The sequence below is a fragment of the Lithobates pipiens genome, unplaced genomic scaffold, assembly GCF_037356315.1.
Source record: "Lithobates pipiens isolate NorthernLeopardFrog02 unplaced genomic scaffold, aLitPip1_a1.2 Scaffold_1, whole genome shotgun sequence".
NCBI classification, from domain to species: Eukaryota; Metazoa; Chordata; class Amphibia; order Anura; family Ranidae; genus Lithobates; species Lithobates pipiens.
The window spans coordinates 226223426-226248951 of record NW_027507685.1 but is presented as its reverse complement, the minus strand read 5'-3'; the positions used below and the strand labels follow the sequence as shown (position 1 = coordinate 226248951).

Sequence of the window (25526 nt, the reverse complement as noted above, 5' to 3'; positions counted from 1 at the left end):
TCCCCTGGTTGCGTTTTGAGTTGCTGGGCCTCTCCAAAGCGGAGATGGCACCGGACCACCTTGAAATCCTCCTTCCAGTTACTGCGCCTCGGACTAGCCAGTCTTGAGACTCGGAAATGGATGGATCCGCACCCGAGGCCATGAGGGCCCCTGGGGGCTGGACAGGAGGACCAGGACCATGGAGTCAGAACATACTTCTGGACCGGAACCCCAGAACCACGTGACCTCAGCACCTTAAGTACCCTCTCCCGGAATACACAGTGAGACCACGCACCCACTGATTGGCTCAGAGAGAGAGATTGGTACCCAATCCGTCCAACCAGACTGCGTTCCATTGCCTGTCAGAGATGATACATGCACCTATGACCAGGCAGAGCACAGTACAGTCCAGTCAAACTGATGCCAGAAACACAATTTAGTGAAATGAACCCCAAGACCCAACTATAGTCTTAGGAAAAAACTAAATTTACAAACATAGCGCATACTCTTCAGGAGTACAAACGCTACACAAACAAACATGAATCATAGCCAAGCCAGTGAATTGATACATACAGTAGAAAATATCATTACACGTATCATGGTATAAAATGTAAATTGCAGAGTACACAGGCATAAAAAGTACCTCAATGCATTTTGCAAGACCATGCTCACTTCATCAGGGGTAGATGTGTGTGTAATACTTCAAAGGCTGGACACAATTGCTGAGGAGGCAGAGGAAAAACCAACCCTGTTTCCTGTTTCACTCACATGCAGCAGTTTACAACATTCAAGTTGAGATTATTAATGGATACTGGGAGATCTTTGGTGACACATTCCCCCACCCTGCCCATGTCTGCCCCCCGTTTGTGCTCTGTTGGGTTGGCTTTTCCTCGGCCCCCTCAGCTCCCAAGCTGGACGCTCATTATTGCCACTGGGTATCAAGCAATTGGTAGTCTGATCCAGCCTTTGATGTATTACACATGCTTCTACCCCTGATGAAGCGAGCATGGTCTAGAGAAACGCGTTACCATAATTTTTATGCCTGTGTACTTTGCAATTTACATTTTATACCGTGATACGTGTAATGACATTTTCTACTGTATGTATCATTTCAGTGGCTTGGCTACGATTCATATTTACATGTGGTGCAACCTGACACAGCCAATTAATAGCAGCAGCAAGCCTCCATCCCTTGTATGTGTTCTATATTAGAAAAAGGGGAAAAAGGGACTTTAAAAGAGGCGTGTTGCTGAGGGAAAACTTTAATTAAAATTATTTATTTATTAAGTACACACCATATCATAAAAAGTGTCAATCTAAGGTATAGGACACAATTTACTGTGGTACACTTCTTTGAATACATTTGTTTGAATATACAATTATTTTACAGAGTACAATACAACATTATTGACAATACAGATGCATAGACATACTCATCCATTCATAAAACCAATAAACAAAGCAAATGCTCATAGTAAGCCGAAATGATCTGGGCATCGGTTGGATATATACTCCACGCACGTTTTATGGCTCTTGCCAATCATCAGGAGTAAAGATGCTTTGAAATTAAATCAAGAATATCTGTAAATATGGGATAACCTTTAAGCGGAGAACCATCTCTAAAGAAAAGGGGGAGCTATAACTTACTGTCTGGCCCAAAGGTGATACCAAACATCTGTCCAGGGGATACAGAGGGCAGGAATATTGATCTATGATTCATGTTTGTTTGCATGACTATGTCAATAAATTTTGAGACTGCATTTACTCTGTCAATTGTTGGCTAACTGCATTCACCTCGTTTAAAGTCCCGGGTGATTTCCTGTTTTTTGTTGGGAGTAAAAAAGGTACCGATGTCAGTGGAAAAAATAATGCCCCGCTGTTGGTGTCATGGGGAGGAATTGTGCCCCATTGTTGGTGTCACTGGGAGGAATTGTGCCCCATTGTTAGTGTCACTGGGAGTAATTGTGCCCCATCATTGGTATCACTGGGAGGAACTATGCCCCATTTTTGGTGTCATTGGGAGGACTAGTTCTCCTATCGGTGGTGTCATTGGGAAGAATTGTTTCCCTTCATTGGTGCCAGTGGTGGGGGGGGGGGGAATTATGTCCCATCGTTGTTATTTTTGGGAGGATTAGTGCCCCATGGTGTCACTGGGAGGAATTGTGTCCCTTTATTGGTGTCAGTGGGGGGGGGGGGGGGGGGAATTAAGCCTGATCGTTGGTGTCATTGGGAGTACTAGTGCCCCCTTCATTGGAATTGTGGCCCTTTTTGGGTGTCAGTGGGGGGAATTATACCTCATTGTTGATATCAGTTGATGAAACAGTGCCCCAAGGGCCAAATAAAAGCAAGCAAAGGGCTGCAGTTTGGAGACCACTAATCTAGAACATTTCTTCCCCCCCCCCCCCCCCCCCCCCCCCACAAATAGAGATTTCTTTTGGTGGTGTTTGATCACCTCTATGGTTTTTATTTTTTGTGCTATAAACAAAAAAGGGCCGTCAATTTTGAAGAAAAAACTATATTTTTTACTTTCTGCTATAAAGCATATCCAATAAAAAAATTAAAAAAATCAAATGTATTCATCAATTTAGGCCAATATGTATTCTGCTACATCTTTTTGGTAAAAAAAAAATCCCAATAAATGTATATTGATTGGTTTGCACAAAAGTTATACTGTCTACAAACTATGGGATAGTTTTATGGAATTTTTTATTTTTTTATTTTATTTTTTTACTAGTAATGACAGCTATCAGCAATTTTTAGCAGGACTGCGACATTGCGGCTGACACATTGGACGCTAAGTGACACTTTTTCGGGACCAGTGACAATAATACAGTGATCAGTGCTAAAAAAATGCACTGTCACTGTACTAGTGACAGTGCTAGGGAAGGGGTTAACATCAGCGGTGATCAAAGGGTTAAATGTGCTTCTAGGGAGGGATTTCTAACTGTGTTTGTGGATGGGTGGCTTTGACTGGGGGAAGATAGAGGTCTGTGTTCCTGTTTAGCAGAAACACAAGATCTCCATCTTCCCCTCTGACAGAACAACGATCTGCCTTATTTACATAGGCAGACTGCCGTTCTGTCTGGCTCGGAAATGATCGGTGTGTCCTGGTGGACATCGCATGCTCGCCCCCGACCCCAAGAAAGAAATCATGTACAGATACGTGATTTCGCACTGAAGGGCCACTCTGCCGCAGTATATATGTGTGGGGCGGTCCGGAAGCAGTTAATCTTAGATTTTTCTTCACGTTGTAAAATATTTTTTATTACCGTGTATGTAAACCCTAACTATTAAATCTGTTACTTGCTTCTGTTTGCTCTATGAAATCCTATACAGTACGTTGACGTAAAAGACAAATATAGGACGTAAGATGGAGTTTCAGTTCCCTCCTTAGTTCTAGTGTAAGGTACAGATTGTAGCTCCAAAAATAATACTGTACAAGCGGAAGTGTGCCAAGTGAGATGCTTTAGAAATATTGTATATGCAAAATTAGCCTCCGAAGTTAAAGGGTAACTCCACTTTTATGGGAAAAAAAAATAGCAAAAAATAATAATAATATAACACATACAATTGCTACACAAGCCACATTGCAAATTAATGTTATTAACCACTTGCCAACCACTGCACACACATATACGTCGGCAGAATGGCACAGGCAGGCAAATGGGCGTACCTGTACATCCCTTTAAATTTGCCACCTATCGCATGTCGCGGAAGCATGCCTGCGGGTCCTGCAAACTCAATGTTTGCAGGGAGGAGAGGCAGAACGGAGAGATGCCTGTGTAAACAAGGCATTTCCCTGTTCTGCCTAGCAACATAACAGGAATCTACTGCTCCCTGGCATCGGGAGCAGTGATCTCTGTCATGTTGTAGTGAGCCCATCCCCCCAAAGTTAGAATCACTCCCTAGGACACACTTAACCCCTTGATCGCCCCCTAGTGTTTACCCTCTTCCCTGCCAGTGTCATTTATACAGTAATCAGCAGCTATTTGCAGCTTTGATCGCTGTATAAATGACAATGGTCCCAAAATAGTGGCAAAAGTGTCCAATGTGTCCGCCATAATGTCGCAGTCCCGATAAAAATAGCAGATCACTGCCATTACTAATAAAAAAAATAATAATAGAAATTCCATAAATCTATCCCCTATTTTATAGATGCTATAATTTTTGCACAAACCAATCAATATACAGTTATTGTTATTTATTTTTTTACCAAAAATTTGTAGAATACATATCGCCAAAAACTGTGGAAGAAATTAGTTTTTTTTTATATATTTTTGGGGGATATTTATTATATCAAAAAGTAAAATATATTGTTTTTTTTTCAAAATTGTCGCTCTTTTTTTGTTTATAGCGCAAAAAAATGAAAAACCACAGAAGTGATCAAATACTACCAAAAGAAAGCTCTATTTGTGGAAAAAAAAGGACATCAATTTTGTTTGGGTACAGCATCGAACGTCCGCGCAATTGTTAGCTAAAGCGACGCAGTGCCGTATCACAAAAAATGCTCTGGTCAGGCAGGGATTAAATCCTTCTGGGATTGAAGTGGTTAAAAATTCCCTTTCCTTTTTCAATTTGCAGCACTAAGTTTCAGTAAAATTCAATCCAATATGGCAACCTGGAGGCATTCTGTAACCATTGGTGTACAGAACGACCCCACAAATTTAATTTTCTGTTTGTGTGACACACGTCAATTTTTAGGCACCCTCTGCAACAAAAAATACATTTTTGGTTGGATAATCCCAAAGGGTCAATCTAACTTTCCTCATTAGAACCATGCAAGTGCATCGGCTGATTATTAACCATTCAGATTACTCTGCACACAACATACAGCATTTTCTTAAGATTTTAATAAACAAAGTTTATTAAAATCCTTGAAATGTACATTGATCACTCAGAGGGGATTATTTTTTTTTCTCAACAAAAGTGGAGTTTACAATTTAACCACCTCGATACTGTGTACTTACACCCCCTTCCTGCCCAGGCCATTTTTCAGCGCTGTCACACTTTGAGAATTGTGCAGTCATGCTACACTGTAACCATGTGAAATTTTTATCATTTTCCTCACACAAATAGAGCTTTCTTTTAATGATATTTAATCACTAATGGTTTTTATTTTTTCCTAAAAAAAACAAAAAACAAACAAACATTTTGAAAAAAACTTTTTTTCTTAGTTTCTGTCAGTAAATTTTGTAAATAATTAATTTTTCTCCTTCACAGCAAGGCACTGATTAGGTGGCACTGATGAGGAGGCACGAATATGCCACATTTATGGGCACTGATGATCACTGATAGGCAGCACTGACAGGCGGCACTTGTGGGCACTGATAGGCAGCACTGGTGGGTACTGATGGGCAGCACTGGTGGGTACTGATGGGCAGCACTGGTGGGCACTGATAGGCAGTACTGGTAGGCACTAATAGGCAACACTGGTGGGTACTGATGGTCAGCACTGGTGGGTACTGATGGGCAGCACTGGTGGGCACTGATGGGCAATACTGGTGGGCACTGATGGGCAGCAATGATAGACAGTGCCTTGATTACAGATACCTCCTGTGAGGAGATGCCACTGATCGGCTCTACTCTTCTCACACTCTGTAAGTGTGAGGCGAGGAGCACAGATTACCAGCATTTCCATGTTTACACGTGACCGGCTATGATTGGACACAGCCAATCACATGGTTAAAGAGCCGCGGCCAAGCCATGTCCTAGCAATATGGCGTGGGCGGGCAAGAGCTGTCGTTCTAGGAAGCCGCCATGTGACATCCACCCAGAACGAGAGCCACCCTGCCCCACCGTCATTTGACGGTGGTTGGGCGGCAAGTGGTTAAAGTGACTCTGTCACTACAGTATCATGTACCTGCCCATCACTACTGAAGGTGGTGTCAGAGAGGAAGAGGGCTCAGAGTGTCGGAGTTGCAGGCTGTACCAGATCTGCGTTGCTGCCAGATGTTGTGGTTTCTCCCATCAGCTTATACATCCTGTAGTGACATATGAGCCAATGGAAGGAACCACAGCAGCCCGTGGGGGAACAAGTATTCTACACACCTAGAGGGGTAGAATACTTGCAGCAGGTGGAGATCGGAGCAGAAGCATTTTCCCCAATATGTAGGCTGCCCTATGCAAGATGTATACTGTTGTATACATCTTGCATCTTATTGAAGGTAAGCATATAAAGCAGATGCCCTTTTTTTTAAATAATTGCCCTGTGGAAAAAGGGTCACTTTAAGGAACATGTATTTATTAGTTTACAGAAACCCTGTCAACCAACAAAGATTGCAGGTGAAAATTCAGAAACATCTAGTATGTAAAGTGCCTACTTTCAGTGCTTTGCCTTTCCCTAAATTTCTTATTTCCCTTTAGCTGAAAACATTGTGGGCACAGCTGAGGAGGACAATAACACTCTAAACATATTAGCATCCTGGGGCTTTTAAATATGAAAGACTTATGCCGCGTACACATGACCGGACTTTTCGACGGACTAGGTCCGGCGGAATGAATCCGTCAGATATTACGATCGCGTGTGGGCTCCAGCGGACTTTTTTCCCCCAAAACTCTGACAGACCTAGAAATAAAACATGTTTCAAATCTTTCCGACGGACTCGAGTCTGGTCAAAAAATCAGTTTGTCTGAATGCTAGTCCGGACAAAAACCAACACAAGGGCAGCTATTGGCTACTGGCTATGAACTTTCTTATTCTAGTCCGGTCGTATGTCATCACATTCTAATCTGTCGGACTTTGGTGTGCTTCTGTGTGGCCAAGTCCATTAGGTTGGAAAGTCCGTCGGAACTCCGCCGAGAGACCATTGGGAAGACCATCGGACCTGTCAAAGTCCGGTCGTGTGTACACAGCATGAAAAGTTGGGAGTGGGGCACCGGTTGTACCGGGAGGTCATTCTGGAAAGAATAGTTGCAGAGAGAAGTACTGCCCACCCACCCTCACTGGAGAATCAGCAGATTGTGGCGTAGCTGTTTTTGTCATGGCAGCTTAATGGGTCTTAAAGGGCTTTTATTTGTTAGGGTTCTTTTGGGGTCTTGGAAATTGTCACAAACTAGGGGCTCATCTGGTGGTGTTCTGCTTCCCTTTTGGGGTTGCTGTTGGTTTTAGTAGGGTCCATTGGGGGCAGACAGTTATATATATATACTCAGGAAAGTAATAAAATTCCTGCGAGCCTCAATCAATCCAAAGCCTAATAGATATCAATAACCAGCTGCAAGCGTTACACACGTCTCATAAGCTCGTGCACTTAAACAAAAATTTGTAAATTATACGCTGCGCTTTAGAATATTATACAATAAATGCATGCTGAAAATTAAAACAAACACATGTAGTGTTAATGTGACATAAGTGACATATGTGACATAGATGTGATATCACCAAAATAAAAACAATAAATATGTCAATTAAAATATTAATAATAAAGTGCTCATGTGCATCCAAGTGCTTTGTAACACAGATACTAGTGTCCGGTGGTATATAGGGAAGAACACTGCTCCAACTTTTAATCGCAAAAAAAGTATTTTTATAAAACAATACTCTGACAGTCCTGTTGAAAAAAGTGCATATGCGTGGCATCCAGTAATAGCACTGCTGATATGCTTATAAATCCATGTGTCTAAAGATGATTGACAGGTGTTGCAGATCATGCATTGGTGCTCTTATTCCAATGATCCCCTAGGTATTGAATGCTCACCTTGGAGTGTGTGACTTAGCAATTACGCTCAGTCAATACATGCTTGTGAACTACCCCAGGGTTCTATAATGGTGACAGGATCCTGGGCTTCCCACGCAGTATCTTGGGAATAATAGGGAATAAATCTAAAAATCTAAAAATAATATACTAAATTTAGAACTGTCCTTGAAGCATTGGGGTGCAGCTGGGGACATGGATGGTGCTTGGTTAGGACATTTTTTAGTGGACAGCAGGGCTTTTTTCCCCAGAGAATAGGTGCAGGAACTCCCCTTTTCACAGTCACCCCTTGTCTCTGCCCCCTACCCACCTCTGAGCACCGTTCCTTGGTTCCACCCCTGCCCACCTCCCAATACTGCACCATTTAGAGAATACAGAACCAAGTAACATTTGTGGCACTAAGTAATTTGTAAGGAATTTGTTAATGATAACAGGAAAAGCAGCAAAATAGATCCCCTGCAGCCAGCAACAATAGATCCCTCCTACCCCACAGCAACAATGGAAGACCCAAAACAAACTAGACCAGTGATGGCGAACCTTGGCACCTCAGATGTTTTGGAACTACATTTCCCATGATGGTCATGAGCTCTGTGGAGTAGTCAGGCATCATGGGAAATGTAGTTCCAAAACATCTGGGGTGCCAAGGTTCGCCATCACTGCACTAGACCCCCAGCAGCAACAACAGATGGAGACAGCACCAATATACCCTCCAGCAGCCAGAAAGAGTAGACCCCCCCAGCAACAACTGACCCCCCCAGCAACATAAGACCCCCTGCAAGAACAATAGACCTCCCCAGCAACGATAGACAACCAAGACCCCCAACCACCGCCATCCCACCACAGAATTAGATCCCCTCCAGCGGCAATTGACCTCCTCAGCAACAATAACTCCTTCTCTCCTGAAAAAACAGATCCCCCTGCAGCCAGTATCAATAGACTGTGCATCACAACCAAGCACTCATTGCCATTACATACATTCAGTGCTTGCTGGAGGTGCCGGAACTGCGTTCCCCCATGTTCCCGCTGAAAAAAAAGCCCTGGTGGACACCCAATGAATCTATCCTGGAAACATTTGCCTATCTATATATGATGGTATGTGTTATCTGTTTACTGGTATTTATTGAACTGTTAATGGTTGTTAAATAAAGGTTTTCTGTGACCAATTGAAATCCACGTTGTTATTTGGTGGTACAATGACAGGGATTGAATTTGATGAATTCATCAGTCATATATGTGGGAGACATACTATACTCAGACATAACTTAATTTTCTTTCCCCAGGCTCTATTATAATTACAGGTACACAGAATTCCTATTTCTCAATTGATCAAGTAATGACCTTCTGGGGCTCCCTGGAGGTGGAAGACATTGAGGTACTGGCAGCCTATAATGATTCAAGGCTGATTGAATTCAAGCAGAGCTGGTCAAAGAAGACCCTGGGTGACACAGACTGGAAGTTATGCAATATGATGTTACAACGTTACTTAGCAAATTTCCAAAACCATGGAAGCAACGTAATTGAGAAATGTGGGATTAAAGGTAAAATAGTGTATTGTAATAGAAATAGATTGTAATAACTATATCTAGGCATTCAACAGAAAATATTAGGAGCTTCTGGGCAAAGAGACAGTACTTCCTAATAATCAGGACCCCCCCCCCACCCCACCCCACTTCATATTCAATCAGAGCCATTGCCAGCTTGACAGTTCTCTAAGCCTAAACAGACAATCATCAGGTCTGAACACTATCCTCTGGGGTTGCAAAGACCCCATTCATCCAGATAGGTTCCAATAATAGATCTTACCCAGCACGGAAGTGCTGGATAGACAACCATACCTTTCTGAAGGGGGGAGCTACATTATGTATGGAAAATAATCACCCCCTTTAAAATAATCACATTTTGTTGCTTTGCAGCCTATGATAAAGACACAGTTTTTGTTTTATCCAGCTGTATTTACTCAGTGCAACTTATAATATTCGAGTGAAAGCTATAACGCCAACATGCCAGTAAATTCTAAAATTCAAAAACAGAATCACTGAGTTGTAAAAAGGATCACCCCCTTGTGTCAGCATTTTGGTGAACCATCTTTTTTTTTTTAATCACAGCCTTTAGTCTGTTGAGATATGTCTCTACTAACTTTGCACATCTAGACTTTGCGATATTTACCCACTTTTCTTTGCAGAACTGCTCAAGTTCAGTTCAATTTGATGGTGACTGCTTGTGGACTCCAGTCTTCAAGTCATTCCACAGATTTTCAATGGGGTTTAAGTCTGGGCTCTCACTAGGACATGCAAAGACATTTACCTTTTTCTCCACCGTGGTCATTTTTATTCTGTGTGCTTTGGGTCATTGTCATGTTGGAAGGTAAACCTTCTTCCCACTGTATCACTATTCACTGAATAGACAGGTGACAGTGCCTAGAGCAATGATGTGTAGCTAATGGAGCATTATACAGGAAGTGGATAAAAGAGGTTGGAGGAGAACGGCAACAATGAGGCTTAACAAAGGGAAAAAAAGTGAAAACTGTATTTTATGAAAAAGAAATACTCAGTGGTTTGGTAAAGGGTTTAACTATATCTTGGTTAGGAACCTGTCCTCAACACATATAGCTATAGCAATGTGTGACATTCAAAAGTCTGAAAATATTACAACTTATTTTAACTAGAAATCAATCCACCCCAGGTGCGGTCTTATTCCAGTGCTGGGTGGAATGTTCTTCATCCATGGATGACCTCAGAGATTTTATTTACAAAGTGGCTCTGGATGGAGAAGATCTGGTGTCCATAAATGCTGGAGATGGAGTGTGGGTCGCTGGCACTTCCCCTTACTCTCTGGGTGTACAGAGGATGATGCAGAATGACGAAGTCACAAGGGAGACCCTTATTATGTTAATGAAGCACCAATGCCACTGGCTGGCCCTTCGATTTTCAACTGCGGGGATGGAAGAGTATTCAAGGAAGAGTAAGTACTAACAGTGTATACTTAATTGAAAAACAAAAAATATAATATATATCAGGTTTCTTTTTCTGTACTTTCACCCGGTGATATTGCTAGTAGTAACACATTCCCTGTATTAAAGTGACAACTCACCGTACTGTATCAGGAGGAAACAAATCATAATTTTGGATTTTGTTCACTTTTAGCTCTAATTAAAATGGTCGCCAGGACATCTAGAGAAGGTGAATCTGTTGGTGAATAATTACAAAAAATATTTAACCTATATATATATGTAAACACTTTAAAGTATTGGACCCTAAGAAAAAGTAAAAGCCTATCAGCAGTTTCTAACCCTTATTTAACGCTGAGTTTACAAAAATCTCAAAAGAGGGGCACTTGACACACATTTCTGACCCCCATGTCATGTGCTCTTTTAACCATCAGCTCCGAGAGGGTGAATTGAGGTTCCATGTTTGTTGGGCACACAGCCTCATCACCACCCATCAATGCAGCCTCACCAGTTCCCATCAATGCAACCTCACCAGTGCCCATCAATGCAGTCTCACCGGTGCCCATCAGGGCAGTCTTGCAAGTACTCATCAGCACAGCCTCATCAGTACTCATCAGCGCAGCTTCACCAGTGCCCCTCAATGCAGCCTCATCAGTGCCCCTCAATGCAGCCTCATCAGTGCCCATCAATGCAGCCTCAAAGGTGCAGGTTATCAGTGGCCATCAGTGCAGCCTCATCAGTGCCCATCACTGTACCATATGTCGTCTTATCAGTGCAGCTTAAGAGTGGCACCTAATCAGTGGCAATCAATGCAGCCTTAACCTCTTTAATGAGTTTGCATTGATTTCAGCATGCATGGAGCACTTTGCATATGCTGAAATCAATACAAACTTATTAAACAGTCTACATTCAGAGAAAGTCATTAATATACAGATCATGATATTGCAATAAAGTGATCCATGCTACAAAGTCATTAATCCACCTTTAGACCTCTTTCACATCGAGGTGTTTTTCAGGCACTTTTGGGCTAAAAATAGCACCTGAAAATCGGCTCCCCTGCGGTCTCAGTGCAAAAGCCCTCTGTATATTCATTTCCATATTAAGCACAGGTTGGCTGCTTGGCACATGTACCCAAGCAGCCAATCTTTGCTCAGTATGGAAAAAGCAGCCAATCTTTGCTCAGCATGGAAATGAATATACAGATCATGATATTGCAATAAAGTGATCCCATGCATGTGCACATTACAAAAGTAATAGTAATTTACTCAATTTTACCTGCTGTCCTGACTAGGGGGTCCTCCTCCAGGAGGAGGCCTAAAGCTCTGCCTGTCCAAATTACATGCAGCCAGTCACTGGCTGCTTATGGGGGTGCGAAACACACCGTCACACCACAGCAAGCCGGCCACCGGAGTCTGCATTTGTGCGGGAGAAGGCCACGGGATCCGGGACTCGGGAAGGTGGGTGTGGGTGGCTTTTTTACGGCAAAGTGCCGCCCTAGGCCTAAGCCTTGTCGGCCTAGGCCTAAATACAGAACTGGAAGCAGGGCCAAGTCACCGGAGTATAAATTTGAAAGGAAACCTGACATGGTGGACATATGCAGGCTTCTTTTGTTGGCCTCTCTTGCCAATTGCCCAATTGTCATGCTGATGCTTTGGCTTTAACACTAACCAAAACAAATACATGGCTACGGTATTATGACTTTAATCTGCCAAGTAATTGTTCTGAGCCAGTGGCTGAGAAGAACAAAAACCAGACAACTAGCATTTTCAAAGAAAGACCAAAAATGGTGTTTCTCTCATGACAGATGTACTCTTAAAGGGGTTGTAAGGTTTAACATTTTTCACCCTAATGCATTCTATGCATTAAGGTGAAAAACCTTCTTTGCTGTTGCGCCCCCCCCCCCAGACCACCCCTTTTCGTTGCCTAAGCCCATTCGTTCCAGTGCCATGCACAAGCCCAGCATCTCCAGCCACTGCTTCTCATCTCATTGGACAGATTCATAGCAGCAGGAGCCATTGGCACCCGCTGCTGTCAACCAAATCAAGTGGCTAGAGGCGGGTCTGAGTCCCGCTGTCTGTGTCAATGGATGCGGCAACAGACTCATGATTGTGCCCGCAAGGGTGCCCCCAGACTCTCCGTGGGGGCACCCGATGAAGAGGAGAGGCCAGGAGCGCCGTCGGGGGACCCCAGAAGAGGAGGATCGGAACTGCTTTGTGCAAAACCCTTACACAGAGCAGGTAAGTATAACATGTTTTTTGTTTTTTTGTTTTTTTAAATGAAGCTTTACAACCCCTTTAAATATATCATACTCCAAACCTTTTTATTTAAGTTGGGACAGAGCAGGGGTTTTTTTCTTTGCTGTCTGTGTCCCATTAGGGAGATTTTTCTTCACAGACAAAACCGAAAGTGAATGAAATCCCATTTTCAGACAGCTGCACCAGAATAGATGTCCAACTCCACTCACCAACTGTCGAGGTGACTGCATGAGAATTTCGAATTTTCCCTCATGTTCTGCTCCAGTGACAATCGTCATCAGATCTGATAGAGAGGGTGAGTCTTTCCATTGGGGACACAGATAGCAATAAAAATCTGACAGAGGTGAAGGGCCTATTCACACCAGTGGTGTATGGTAGCCCACATTACTGTAATAAACTGTCATTCTGAATGGCTTTCCAGTGCTACTCTGTTGCATCACAGTAATGCATAACAGTACATTTCTGTGCACTGCTGACAATTCTACATGCAGAAGACAGCCCACTCAAATGAATATGCACCACAGAAGACCAGGTTGATGTAAATAGGGCCTTGCTCTTCCCCATTCTATCCATTCTCTCAACTATATTGTAGCTACACATTAAGCTCTTTAAAGCGGTAGTAAACCGCAGCAAAAAAAGAAATTGGACCCAGGGCAGTTTAGGTCATATTGTGCTAGTATTCATCACATAATAGCACATTATGACAGACTTACCTGAAATCAGAGCCTCCAGTGGTGCCCTGTCACTACTGAAGGCACTTTTATCTTCTCCCAGTCTTCCTTCCAGATTTGAGGGCTTCATCAGGATGACGCGACGATGTCATGGCCGCACATGCGCACAGGAGTCGCTGTTTACGGCACGGCTCTGAAGGAACGACACAGGTATGCCATCCCTTTAGAGCACATGCGCGTGATGTTACCGGCTGCATCTAAAGTAAATATCTTCTAAATGGTGCACGTTTAGGAGAGTTTTACAGTACCTATAGGTAAGCCTTATTATGGGCTTACTTATATGTAAAAATCATACATAGGCGTTTACTCCCACTTTAAAGGAAAAGGGCCAGTGTTGCCAACCTCCAAAGTGAAATTTACTGTCAGGACACCAACATTTACAAATGCCACCAATTTGTTACTGGAAAAAATCATGACATTTACTGACAGAGCCATATTTTTTACTGCCACTGCAAAAAAGTACCTAAAATGCCAGTTTTCGGTGATAAACAGTGCAAGTATCAATATTGAAACTATAAACATGTAGCTAGTGCTATTAGCAATGTGTTTAAGTTGAACAAAAGTCCAAAAACATATTTCTCCATTTATATGGTACAGGAGGGTGTCAGAGGCTGTGCGGACATGGTACAGGGGTCAGAGGCTGTGCGGACATGGTACAGGGGTCAGAGGTTGTGCGGACATGGTACAGGGGATCAGAGGCTGTGTGGACATGGTACAGGGGTCAGAGGCTGTGCGGACATGGTACAGGGGTCAGAGGCTGTGCGGACATGGTACAGGGGATCAGAGGCTGTGCGGACATGGTCGAGGGTTCAGAGACTGTGCGGACATGTCACAGGGGGTCAGAGGCTATGTGGACATGGTTGAGGGGGTCAGAGGCTGTGCAGACATGGTACAGGGGTCAGAGGCTGTGCAGACATGGCTGAGGGATCAGAGGTTGTGCGGACATGGTACAGGATGGAGTCTGTCTCTGTGGGTGGCTCTGCTTCTTCTCTATTTGTCCTCCTTCATACTTGGCTCAGTATAGGGGAGGCTGATCAGCACAATACACGTCTGAATGACCTGGATGGATGATCACAGTCAGCGCTCTGCTGTGGCAAGTCACTGCCGAGAACGAGTGCCTGCCATTCAAAAAAAGCACCAGGCGGTGCCACCACATCACTGTGCGAGCACCCAGGTTCTCCCAAGCCTGGCAAGCTGTCAGCCCGCAACCATCTTTTTTCCGGGCACCGCTGCCCATAACGGGCATTTACAGGCATCCCGAAAATGAACTGAAATTTACGGGATGCATGTAAATTAACAGGCAGTTGGCAACACTGCATCTGACCTGGATGGATGTTCACACACAGTCAGCGCTAAGTTCTAGAATCCAGGTACAGGCAGAGATCAACTTCTCGAGACCCGTGCTGTGGCGAAGTGCCGCCGAGAACGAGCACCTGCTATTCAAAAATGGGGCCAGGTGGTGCCATCACATTACTGCACATGCGGCCACCGCCCAACCGAGCGTGTACGAGTTCTTCCGAGCCTGGCAGGCTTCGAAATGGTGCATGCACAGTTGCTCTGTTGGCCAGTAGGCATTTTTTTACGTGCATTTCTGCCCATAACGGGCATTTACAGGCAGCCTGACAATGGGCTGAAATTTACAGGCTGCCCGTAAATTAACGGGCAGTTGACAAAACTGGAAGGGGCTGATGTGAAAGGATATGTAACCCCAAATAATAAGGCTGCTTCAGTAGCTCCCATTTTGCTTTTTAAATGCATTGTCAAAGCTTGTTTGTATTAGTGCAAGTACATGTTATGACCACAATGATAACCTTCGGCATTGCTGCCAATGACCACAATAATAACCCCCCCCCCCCCCGATATTGCTGCCAATGATCACAATATTAACCCCCAAAATTGCTGCCAATGACCACAATATTAATCCCCAACATTGATGCCAATGACCACAATATTAATCCTTAGTATTTCTGCCAATGACCACATTAACAACCCCCAGCATTGCTGCCAATGACCACAATAATAATAACCCCCAGCATTGGTATCAGTGACCATAATAAAAAAAAAACAGCATTGGTGCAAGTGACTGCAGTAATAATCTTCAACTTCAATGCCAGTTACCACAATAATAATTTGAGCCATCGGCTGCATTAATAACCTCAGCATTGATTCTAGTGACTGCAATAATAATTCTCACATTGTTGGTCAGTGACAATGGTATTTAAACCATACTTTAATATTAGTCATAGGCAATGCAATAAACCCCCACTCTTCAAACCGCCCCCCACATCCATCTTCTGTAGCACTGTTAATTAACTCCTTTCCCCTTGCATTGGTGGTCAGTGGCAATACTGTTATACGGCACCCCACCACTATTTTGCCAGGTGGCCTGTTTTCTCAGCTCTACATTTGCTTCCTGCTTAATATAACATGGAGATGGCTGTCCTTTTTCTATTTTTTTTCTAATATGGACTTTTCTCCATATATGTCAGTCCAGCCACAGGTCTACATAACCAAGAAGCTTGATACATTTGGCACAGAGGTCCTCTGTATGGTCACTGGCTTTTACCCAAAGCCAATTAATGTAAGCTTGTGGAAGGAAAATAAAATGGAAGAAGTGTTGTCAACCATTACTCTACCCAATGGAGACGGGACTTACCAGATAACAGTGTCATCAACTGTAAATTCTGCAGAGCAGCAAAGTGTCTACTGCCAGGTGGAACACAGCAGCTTGAAAGAACCTCTAATAGTACATTTTGGTGAGTAATCCTTGTCGTACTGGAATGTAAAGTTATGCTAAGAAAATTAATTATAGAAAATCTGTGGTAAAGAAGATATTTTGATATCACAATTTTTACATAGTTACATTGGTGCAGCTTGCCATACTTATGGGATCCCCATAGAAGCTGGAAATCACTGTAGTAGACACTGCAAGTTTCCAGGTCCCATGTCAAGCACCTTCCCTTTTGCTTACATAGCACGTTAGCAATGTGTTCACTCTTTTTGTGAAAGCAGCATAGCATAAATTAAAAATAGCTGATCATTTGCTTCTTTTAGCTCCCGGTGCTAAATAAAGAGGGAGAGTAAAGGAAAATTATATTCTGCTGGAGATGGGATGGGGGTCAGCGGAGGACTGGGAACCTTTGACCTGAGGGGCCCGTCCAACTAAGTGACCCTTGGCAGAAACAGATTTCTGTGTGCTGAAGAGTTACTGTAGGTGTTCCTAAAGGACATGGCTTATTGTGGCACACCTTTTCACATTTTCGAGCGTCTGTTTCCTTTGCAGCTCCTGGCATTCAATCACATGAGATCTGAGAGTCACAAAGGAAGTTGGTTCTGGAAGACTTCCCTGTGCAGGTTCTGTGATTACATGTCTGATCAGGGAGCAGGTATCTATATTGACCAGGAGCTGTAACTGACTGCAAGTTCCAGTCTCACTGGTGCCTAAAAATGGTGCAGTATTTCCCTTCCGGGCAAGCCATGACTGTTCTTTCTGTAGGAGAATACCGTTTTTGAACTTCCACACATTTTCCTCTGTATTTTTCTCTTAAGCCGCGTACACACGGGCGGACTGTCTGGCCTACTTAGTCCGCCGAAACACATTTCAGTGGACAGTCCGCTCGTGTGTGGGCTTCAGCGGACTTTTTCAGCATGCAGTCTGGCGGACTAAGTATTTCGGAATGTTGGAAATACTGTCCGCTGGACTCGCATTTCGGCGGACAATCCGCACGTGTGTGTGCCAGTCCGCCGTACTTTTGAAATGAGCGGACTTTTCCCGCCTGGAGAAAAGTCCGCTCATTTCGAGCGGGTCTCCAGGTAGGCGGGGCCCGCGAAGGAGACGTCGCTGGCCCCACCGCCTGGTGTGGACTTAAAGGGGAACCCCAATGCCGAAAAAAATCGGCGTGGGGGTCCCCCCGAAGTCCACAACAGACCCTTGTCCGAGCACGCTACCCGGCCGGCCAGGAAGGGGGGGTGCCTTGGGGAAGCCTGAGCCGTACCAGGCCGCATGCGCTCAACATGGGGGGGTGCCTTGGGGAAGGGGGGGCGCGCGGGCCCCCCACCCCAAAGCACCTTGTCCCCATGTTGATGAGGACAAGGGCCTCTTCCCGACAACCCTGGCCGTTGGTTGTCGGGGTCTGCGGGCGGGGGGCTTATCGGAATCCGGGAGCCCCCTTTAATAAGGGGGCCCCCGGATACCGGCCCCCCACCCTATGTGAATGAGTATGGGGTACAATGTACCCCTACCCATTCACCTGTAAAATAAAAGTACAAAAAAAAACCACAACACACGAGATAAAATACTGTATTGCACAGCTCCGGAGAAGAAGAAGGAGAAGAAGAAGAAGAAGAACGGGCGGCGGCGACAGAAGACCGGGCCACCGCCTGTAAAAGAGCTAGAAGAAGGCGCGGTGGCCCTGCAGAAGAACCGAAGAGGGGGACAAGACCCCCGAAGTCGGGAGAAGAGGCCGGCGGCGAGGAAGAAAGCCGGACTCCTCCGCTAGCAAAAGAGCTACAAGAAGATAGCGGAGGAGTCCAGCGAGAAGACCCCCGAAGACGGAAGACCCCCGGAGCTGTGCAATAAAGTATTTTATCTTGTGTGTTGTGTTTTTTTTTGTATTTTTATTTTACATGTGAATGGGTAGGGGTACATTGTACCCCATACTCATTCACATAGGGTGGGGGGCCGGTATCCGGGGCCCCCTTATTAAAGGGGGCTCCCGGATTCCGATAAGCCCCCCGCCCGCAGACCCCGACAACCAACGGCCAGGGTTGTCGGGAAGAGGCCCTTGTCCTCATCAACATGGGGACAAGGTGCTTTGGGGTGGGGGGGCCGCGCGCACCCCTTCCCCAAGGCACCCCCCCATGTTGAGCGCACGCGGCCTGGTACGGCTCAGGAGGGGTGGCGCTCGCTCGCCCCCCCTTTCCTGGCCGGCTGGGTAGCGTGCTGGGACAAGGGTCTGTGGTGGACTTCGGGGGGACCCCCACGCCAATTTTTTTCGGCGTTGGGGTTCCCTTTTAAGTCTATACCAGGCGGCGGGGCCAGCGACATCTCCTTCGCGGGCCCTGCCTACCTGGAGACGCGCTCGAAATGAGCGGACTTTCCTCCGCGTGTGTGGGCAAGTCCGTTCATTTCAAAAGTAGGGCGGATAGTACGGCGGACTTAGTACGCCGTATTAGTCCGCTCAAAAAGTGCCGTGTGTGGTCAAGTCCGTTCATTCGAAAGTATGACGGACTGTCCGTCGGATTGTCTGACGGACTAAGTTGGCCAGACAGTCCGCCCCGTGCTTTAGTTCATTAATGCCAAAGACAAAAAACTGTTTTGTTGCAACACTGATTGAGTCCTTGGGTCATCCCATCATGCAAGAGGACAGTCTTGGTGTCTCTTGGGCATATACTGTATATTTGTTCAGTCACTAATGTCTGCTAATGAAAGGAAATCATTAGCTAGACCGATATATCTTGGGGCTTGAAAGGAAAATCTTTCCCCTTGAGGCTCGGTTCACATTTCTGCGACATGGGATCTGACTTGTGAGACCCCAAGTCGCATGACATGTCAAATTCAATGTTTACCTATGAGAGCCATCTTAACCACTTAAGCCCCAGACCAATTTGCAGCCAAAGGACCTGGCCCCTTTTTGCGATTTGGCACTGCGTCGCTTTAACTGACAATTGTGCGGTCATGCAATGTGGCTCCCAAACAAAATTTGCATCCTTTTTTTCCCACAAATAGAGCTTTCTTTTAGTGGTATTTGATCACCTCTGGGGTTTTTATTTTTTGCGCTATAAACAAAAATAAAGCAACAATTTTGAAAAAAATGCAATATTTTTTACTTTTTGCTATAATAACTATCCTCAAAAAATATATAAAAAAACATTTTTCCTCAGTTTAGACCGATACGTATTCTTCTACATATTTTTGGTAAAAAAAATCACAATTAGCGATTATTGATTGGTTCGCGCAAAAGTTATAGCGTTTACAAAATAGGGGACAGTTTTATAGAATTTTAATTCATATTTTTTTTTTATACTAGTAATGGCGGCGATCAGCGATTTTTATTGTGACTGCAACATTATGGCAGACACATCGGACATTGTTAATTATACTAATGCTATTTAAATGCAGTGATTCCTTTGTAAATGACACTGGCAGTGAAGGAGTTAACCACTAGGGGGCAGTGTAGTGTTATGTATGACGTTATGTGTTTTTTTTTATTGTAGGGGGGAGTGGCCTGGCATGTGACGTCACTGATCGTCCTTCCCTATAAAAGGGAAAAGACAATCGGTGACAGCCACACAGGGAAGCACGGGGAGAGGTTTGTTTACACAGACCTCTCCTTGTTCTTCAGCTCTGTGACCCGATTGCAGGACACCAGCGGCGATCAGGTCCGCTGGTCCCGCGGCCACTGTCACGGAGCACAGGACCGGGTCAGGAGTGCTTAAAGAATCACGTACCGGTACGTGATTGTGCCCAGCCATGCCCTTCTGCCAACGTATATCAGCGTGAGGCAGTCCTTAAGTGGTTAACTAATACTACACCAGTCGCTTTGACTTTAAAGAAGGTTCCTGCACTACTTTGGTCAGACTTGGGTGCAATTTCAGTCCTTGTACAGGCTCTTAAATAGCATCCAAGCTGGATTAAGTCGGAAAGGAAGTTGCATGGTAAAGTTAAAGGGAAAGTCGTCCCGATTTGCCATCACAGCAGTGTGAATCGAGCTTAAAGCAGGCCATACATTGGTCGAATACTGAAAGAATTTTCTTTTGAAAATTGTAACTAAGAATTTTAGCTCAAATTTTGCACCATTAGCGGGCCACAGCAATGGCGATTTTCATACAGCCATTGAATTTGAGTGATTGGGCCTGTTAGAAATGTTTTGAAAAACGAACAAATTTCTAATCAATGATGGAAAAATCATGCAAGAAATATACCGTAATTAAAAAAGAAATGTACGTGAGCAGTGACCTGGAAAGAAAAGATTCCCGGCCACAAAAATTCTTTTCTGTAGCAACTTGGGGTGAAATTGAAGGCTTGGTTGGTCAAACTTCGAAATGAACCGTGGCACCATTGGATCACAAAACACACAAAATTTCTGATTTTCTAAAAAAAAAATGTTTGGAATTCGACCCAAGTATGGCCTGCATATGTATTATTAGACATGTGAAGTCCAGTTCTAATTAGATATGCACCTGTAATGGAAATCAATATCTACGAATGCAAAGTCATGCCTCAAATTTAATAAGGAGCATTGCCACCCTTTATTAGGAAGAGCCTGAACACCTTCATGGGAGGATCACCAGGTATTATAGAAAAACCCACAGATTTAAAGATACTGAAAGCCATTTCTGAAAATAACCATTAACATGGTAAAGTTTATATGAAATGTTAATGATTAGGGTCACACATGCCTTAAAGCGTGTCTAAGCACAAAAACAAAAATGTAATATATTGCAACTTACCAATTCTTAGATTTTGTGGTGGCATTATTTTTTGTATTTCAATTTTTTTACTTTATTTTCACCTGTTGATTCGGCCTGTAGCACACTTCCTCTCTTGGCATTGCTCCTCTATCTATGTAGGAGCAATGGAGACACAGGCACCAACACTGTCTTGAGAGGGTAGTCTTGGATGGACTAAAGACAAAGATTGCTGTTATTAATACTGGTTACTTTTTGATTTTACCTTAAAAGAGAAGCTGAGGATTTTTATTTTTTCAAGAATCATACTTACAGTATCTCACAAAAGTGAGTACACCCTCACATTTTTGTAAATATTTTATTATATCTTTTCATGTGACAACATCGAAGAAATGATATGTTGCTTCAATGTAAAGTAGTTAGTGTACAGCTTGATTGCCAAGGCCCTGAAACTGAGCTGCAGCAGGGTGTCCAAGACCATACAGCGGTTTAACAGGACAGGTTTCACTCAGAGCAGGCCTCGCCATGGTCGACCAAAGAAGTTGAGTGCTCAGCATCATATGCAGAGGTTGTCTTTGGGAAATAGATGAGTGCTGCCAGAATTGCTGCAGAGGTTGAAGAGGTGGGGGGTCAGCCTGTCAGTGCTCAGACCATATGACGCACACTGCATCAAATTGGTCTGCATGGCTGTTGTCCTAGAAGGAAACTTCTTCTAAAGATGATGCACAAGAAAGTCTGCAAACAGTTTGCTGAAGCAGACTAAGGACATGGATTACTGGAACCATGTCCTGTGGTCTGATGAGACCAAGGTAAACATATTTGATTCAGATGGTGTCAAGCGTGTGGCGGCAACCAGGTGAGGAGTACAAAGATATGTCTGTCTTGCCTACAGTCAAGCATGGTGGTGGGAGTGTCATGGTCTGGGGTTGCATGAGTGCTGCCTGCACTAAGGAGCTACAGTTCATTGAGGGAACCATGAATGCCAACATGTACTGTGTCATACTGAAGCAGAGGTGATGGACTGGCCAAGCATATCTCCAGAGCTAAACCCTATTGAGCACCTGTGGGGCATCCTCAAATGGAAGGTGGAGGGGTGCAAGGTCTCTAACATTCACCAGCTCCGTGATGTCATCATGGAGGAGTGGAAGAGGACTCCGGTTGCAACCTGTGAAGCTCCATACCCAAGAGGGTTAAGGCAGTGCTGAAGAATAATGATGGCCACACAAAATATTGACACTTTGGGCCCAATTTGGACATTTTCACTTAGGGGTATACTCACTTTTGTTGCCAGCGGTTTAGACATTAATGGCTGTATGTTGAGTTATTTTGAGGGGACAACAAATTTACCTGTTATACAAGCTGTACACTCACTACTTTACATTGTAGCAAAGTGTAATTTCTTCAGTGTTGTCACATGAAAAGATATAATAAAAGTTTTACAAAAATGTGAGGGTGTACTCACTTTTGTGGGATACTGTACCTAGGTGCATGCAGCAGTCTGATGCATCTGTCCCGTGCCGGCTCTAAGACTAAGAATCGAGCGCTCAAAGACTGCTGAATGCTCAGTTTTCACCGTTTTGTGAGCAGGGAGCTGTTGATTGTCAGTCACAGACTTTCTTCTCCGTGCCCACCTCACTAGAGCGCTAGGTTGTGGAGGGGGCAGGAGCGGCCAGCTTAGGCCGTCAGCAGCTTCTGACAGTCTAAGCTAGGTGCTGGTCCAGGGTTGTAAGCAGATCCTGACCATATTGTCATGATTTTGCAGCAGCCTGGACCGGCATTGTGATGTCAGCCGACAGCGAGCTTATGCCTGCTGTCTGCTAAAAAGGGGTCACAGGAGTGCAAATCAAACTGCACTCCTGTGATCCAAGCGTTGGCTGTACTTCTCATTTAATTACCAATTTAAGTGGCCTTTATGTTTCACATTTAGCTGCAGCAATTTTTCTTATTTAGCCCTACAATACATTTTAATACTGACCTAATTTCATCACCTCCGCAGATGAGATACATCACACTCCGATCATGTTGGTCATAGGGATAACAGTTGCTGTCATTGTGTGTGTGATCGGGCTGGTATGCTTTTTGAAGTTGTCTAAACAACGCAGGTAAGACATCATCATAAATACAGTATATTGTGGTACAAGCTTACAACAAAACATTATATGAAATCAACAATCATTACTGGACAAATACTAGAAGAGTAGACTTCACAAGACCATTTTCAATTTTAATTCTCTACTCAAACTATAATTTGTTAAAATATATTTTTCTGTGAATATTATTTTTTTTATCTTTTCTGTGGTACAACATATATATATCTTTCTTTTTATAAAGAATATTTGTCTTTTTCTAAGCTGTTATTATTATAATGGTCAATGAAGATTGCTCTGCTCCAAATGTCACTCACTTTATAGATTGACGTACCTAAATAGGTCCAGTCTGTCTGGACAGTATGGTCAGCTGCTGACTTGGAATGATTCACAAGTAGTTTAGTTAAATCTTATTTTATTAAAGTAGTAATGGGGACAGCAAACATATTTGTAATCTAGAGCCAAAAGTAACATAAATAATAGGAATTAAGAGGAACAGGACCTCCCAGATATTCTAACAAGCGTATATAGTCATATCAGAGAGTCAGCTGAATTGTGGAATAAACAAACAACATGGGGCAAGTACAGAGATACGAGGCATTGACATTAGCAACAAACATAACTGAATTAAACAGGAATTGTTGAGACTTTGTGAAGCACAACAGAAAAAACATTGCACTTAACAGAAAGGTATGCTAGAGGGAACTATGCTGTTTTAGCCCTTGTACGCACGGTCGGAGATTCCAACGGAATGTGTCCTATTGGACCGTTTTGTCGGATATTCCGACTGTGTGTGGTCTGCATCGGACTGTTTCCGTCGGAATATCCGACAGACCAAGTTTTCCAACTCGCCGGTAAAATTTTCTGACAAAATGCTCCTATCGGACATACTCCGATCATGTGTAGCCTACTCCGACGGACAAAGTCCCACGCATGCTCAGATCAAATTCCTAGACCAAAGCTATTGGCTACTAGCCTGAACGTAGTCCCGTCCTAACGAAATAACGTCATCACGTTATGTACAATCGGATTTTCCGACAACTTAGTCCGACCGTGTGTATGCAACATCACTTCCGGACCTCTTCCGGAATTAATCCGTCGGAATTGTTCAGACGGATTTGGTTGTCGGAATCTCCGACCGTGTGTACAAGGGCTAAGATGGGTGGGGACAATTTTACAAAAGGATGCTCATAAAGCTTCTAGGAGGAACAAAACAAAAATATAAAGGGGGAAGGAAAAAAGAGGAGAGATGAGACAAGAAGCATAGACAAGAGGGCTACCTCCAGTGTGGGTTGAATATAGGTCCCCATCAGCTTGCAGTATAGTTTGAACATTTGTTGCAAACATTTCTTTATGGGAGGGAAATCCCACTAGATGTGGAGTGTGGTACCTTTGGAGACATTGCTTCGCCAGCAGATATCCTGTAGTGATGGATTAAAATGGACCAAATTTGGATCGTCTGACGAGTGAGGTCGCTAAGGAAAGACAAGCCTCTGCAATGTGTGGATGAGGTCCATGGGAGGGCACAGAGGTCAATTGGGTTCATATGGAATTCCAGTTGAACTCAGAGCTCGGATGAAGAATTATGGAACTAGTCCAGTATGCAAGTGAATACTGCTGCCTTATAGTCGATCCACAAGTAGTTTAACTCTTCATTAAAACATAGCTGTTGATCCTGTCAGTGAGGTTTACTGAATGAAGCCTCCTCTGATGGTGTGGCAGTGATGCTGCACTACTCCTGAATTCAGAGCAGAGTAGCCACTCGTATGGAGGTTGTGCCTCCTTGGGAAGAAAGATGTTGCAAATGGCATGGCTTTTAGCATTGTCACTGCTGATTCAGGAGCCTGTTATCAGCATCTGGCCACACCTAGTCCTTCTCACTACTTTCTGGATGGAAAGCAGTGTCCATATAGGCATCGGCGGGGGGGGGGGGGGGGGGGGGCCCGAATGGGTCCCCAAAAATCCCAGAGTCTCGGGCATTTATAAAACAATTACTAGCCCAGAATCACCTGAGAGATTGCGGCGCCGTACTGCACATGAGCAGGGATCGATCCAAGCAATGAGCACAAAGTCAGGTCACGTGGGCGGCCTAACTCCCAAGTCTATTTGACGGTGCCGGACTCGGACTTCGGGCTAAAGCCTCTGGTCTTTTTGCCACCTACTGTAGCAACGCCCCTGTCACTGTTGCTGAAACCCCCCCATACTGTGAGCTGCAATGTATGTGAGGGTAAGTGTGTGGAGAAGGAGAATTTGGCTCAGGGAATGCAAAGGAATTTTTTTTATATATACATTCAGTAACTGAAATTGGTACTTGTTTAACCACTTTAATATCAGACACTTGCACCCCATTCCTGCACAAGCCAATTTTTCAGCGATCTCGCACTTTGAAAGGCAAGTGGGTGGCTATGCAACACTGTACCCATATG

The 25526-nt window shown here is 44.1% G+C and overlaps 1 protein-coding gene across 2 annotated transcripts in view; it reads left to right on the top strand.

The window, feature by feature from the left end:
* The window catches only part of LOC143983844 (antigen-presenting glycoprotein CD1d-like), a 114608-nt gene that overhangs the window by 59016 nt on the left and 30066 nt on the right, over nucleotides 1-25526 (top strand). For both annotated transcript variants that reach the window (XM_077483946.1, XM_077483952.1), the window contains 4 exons: nucleotides 8951-9208; nucleotides 10353-10631; nucleotides 16093-16359; nucleotides 23010-23115. In XM_077483946.1, the coding sequence (XP_077340072.1) occupies nucleotides 8951-9208; nucleotides 10353-10631; nucleotides 16093-16359; nucleotides 23010-23115 (910 nt within the window). The remainder of the gene's footprint in view (nucleotides 1-8950; nucleotides 9209-10352; nucleotides 10632-16092; nucleotides 16360-23009; nucleotides 23116-25526) is intronic.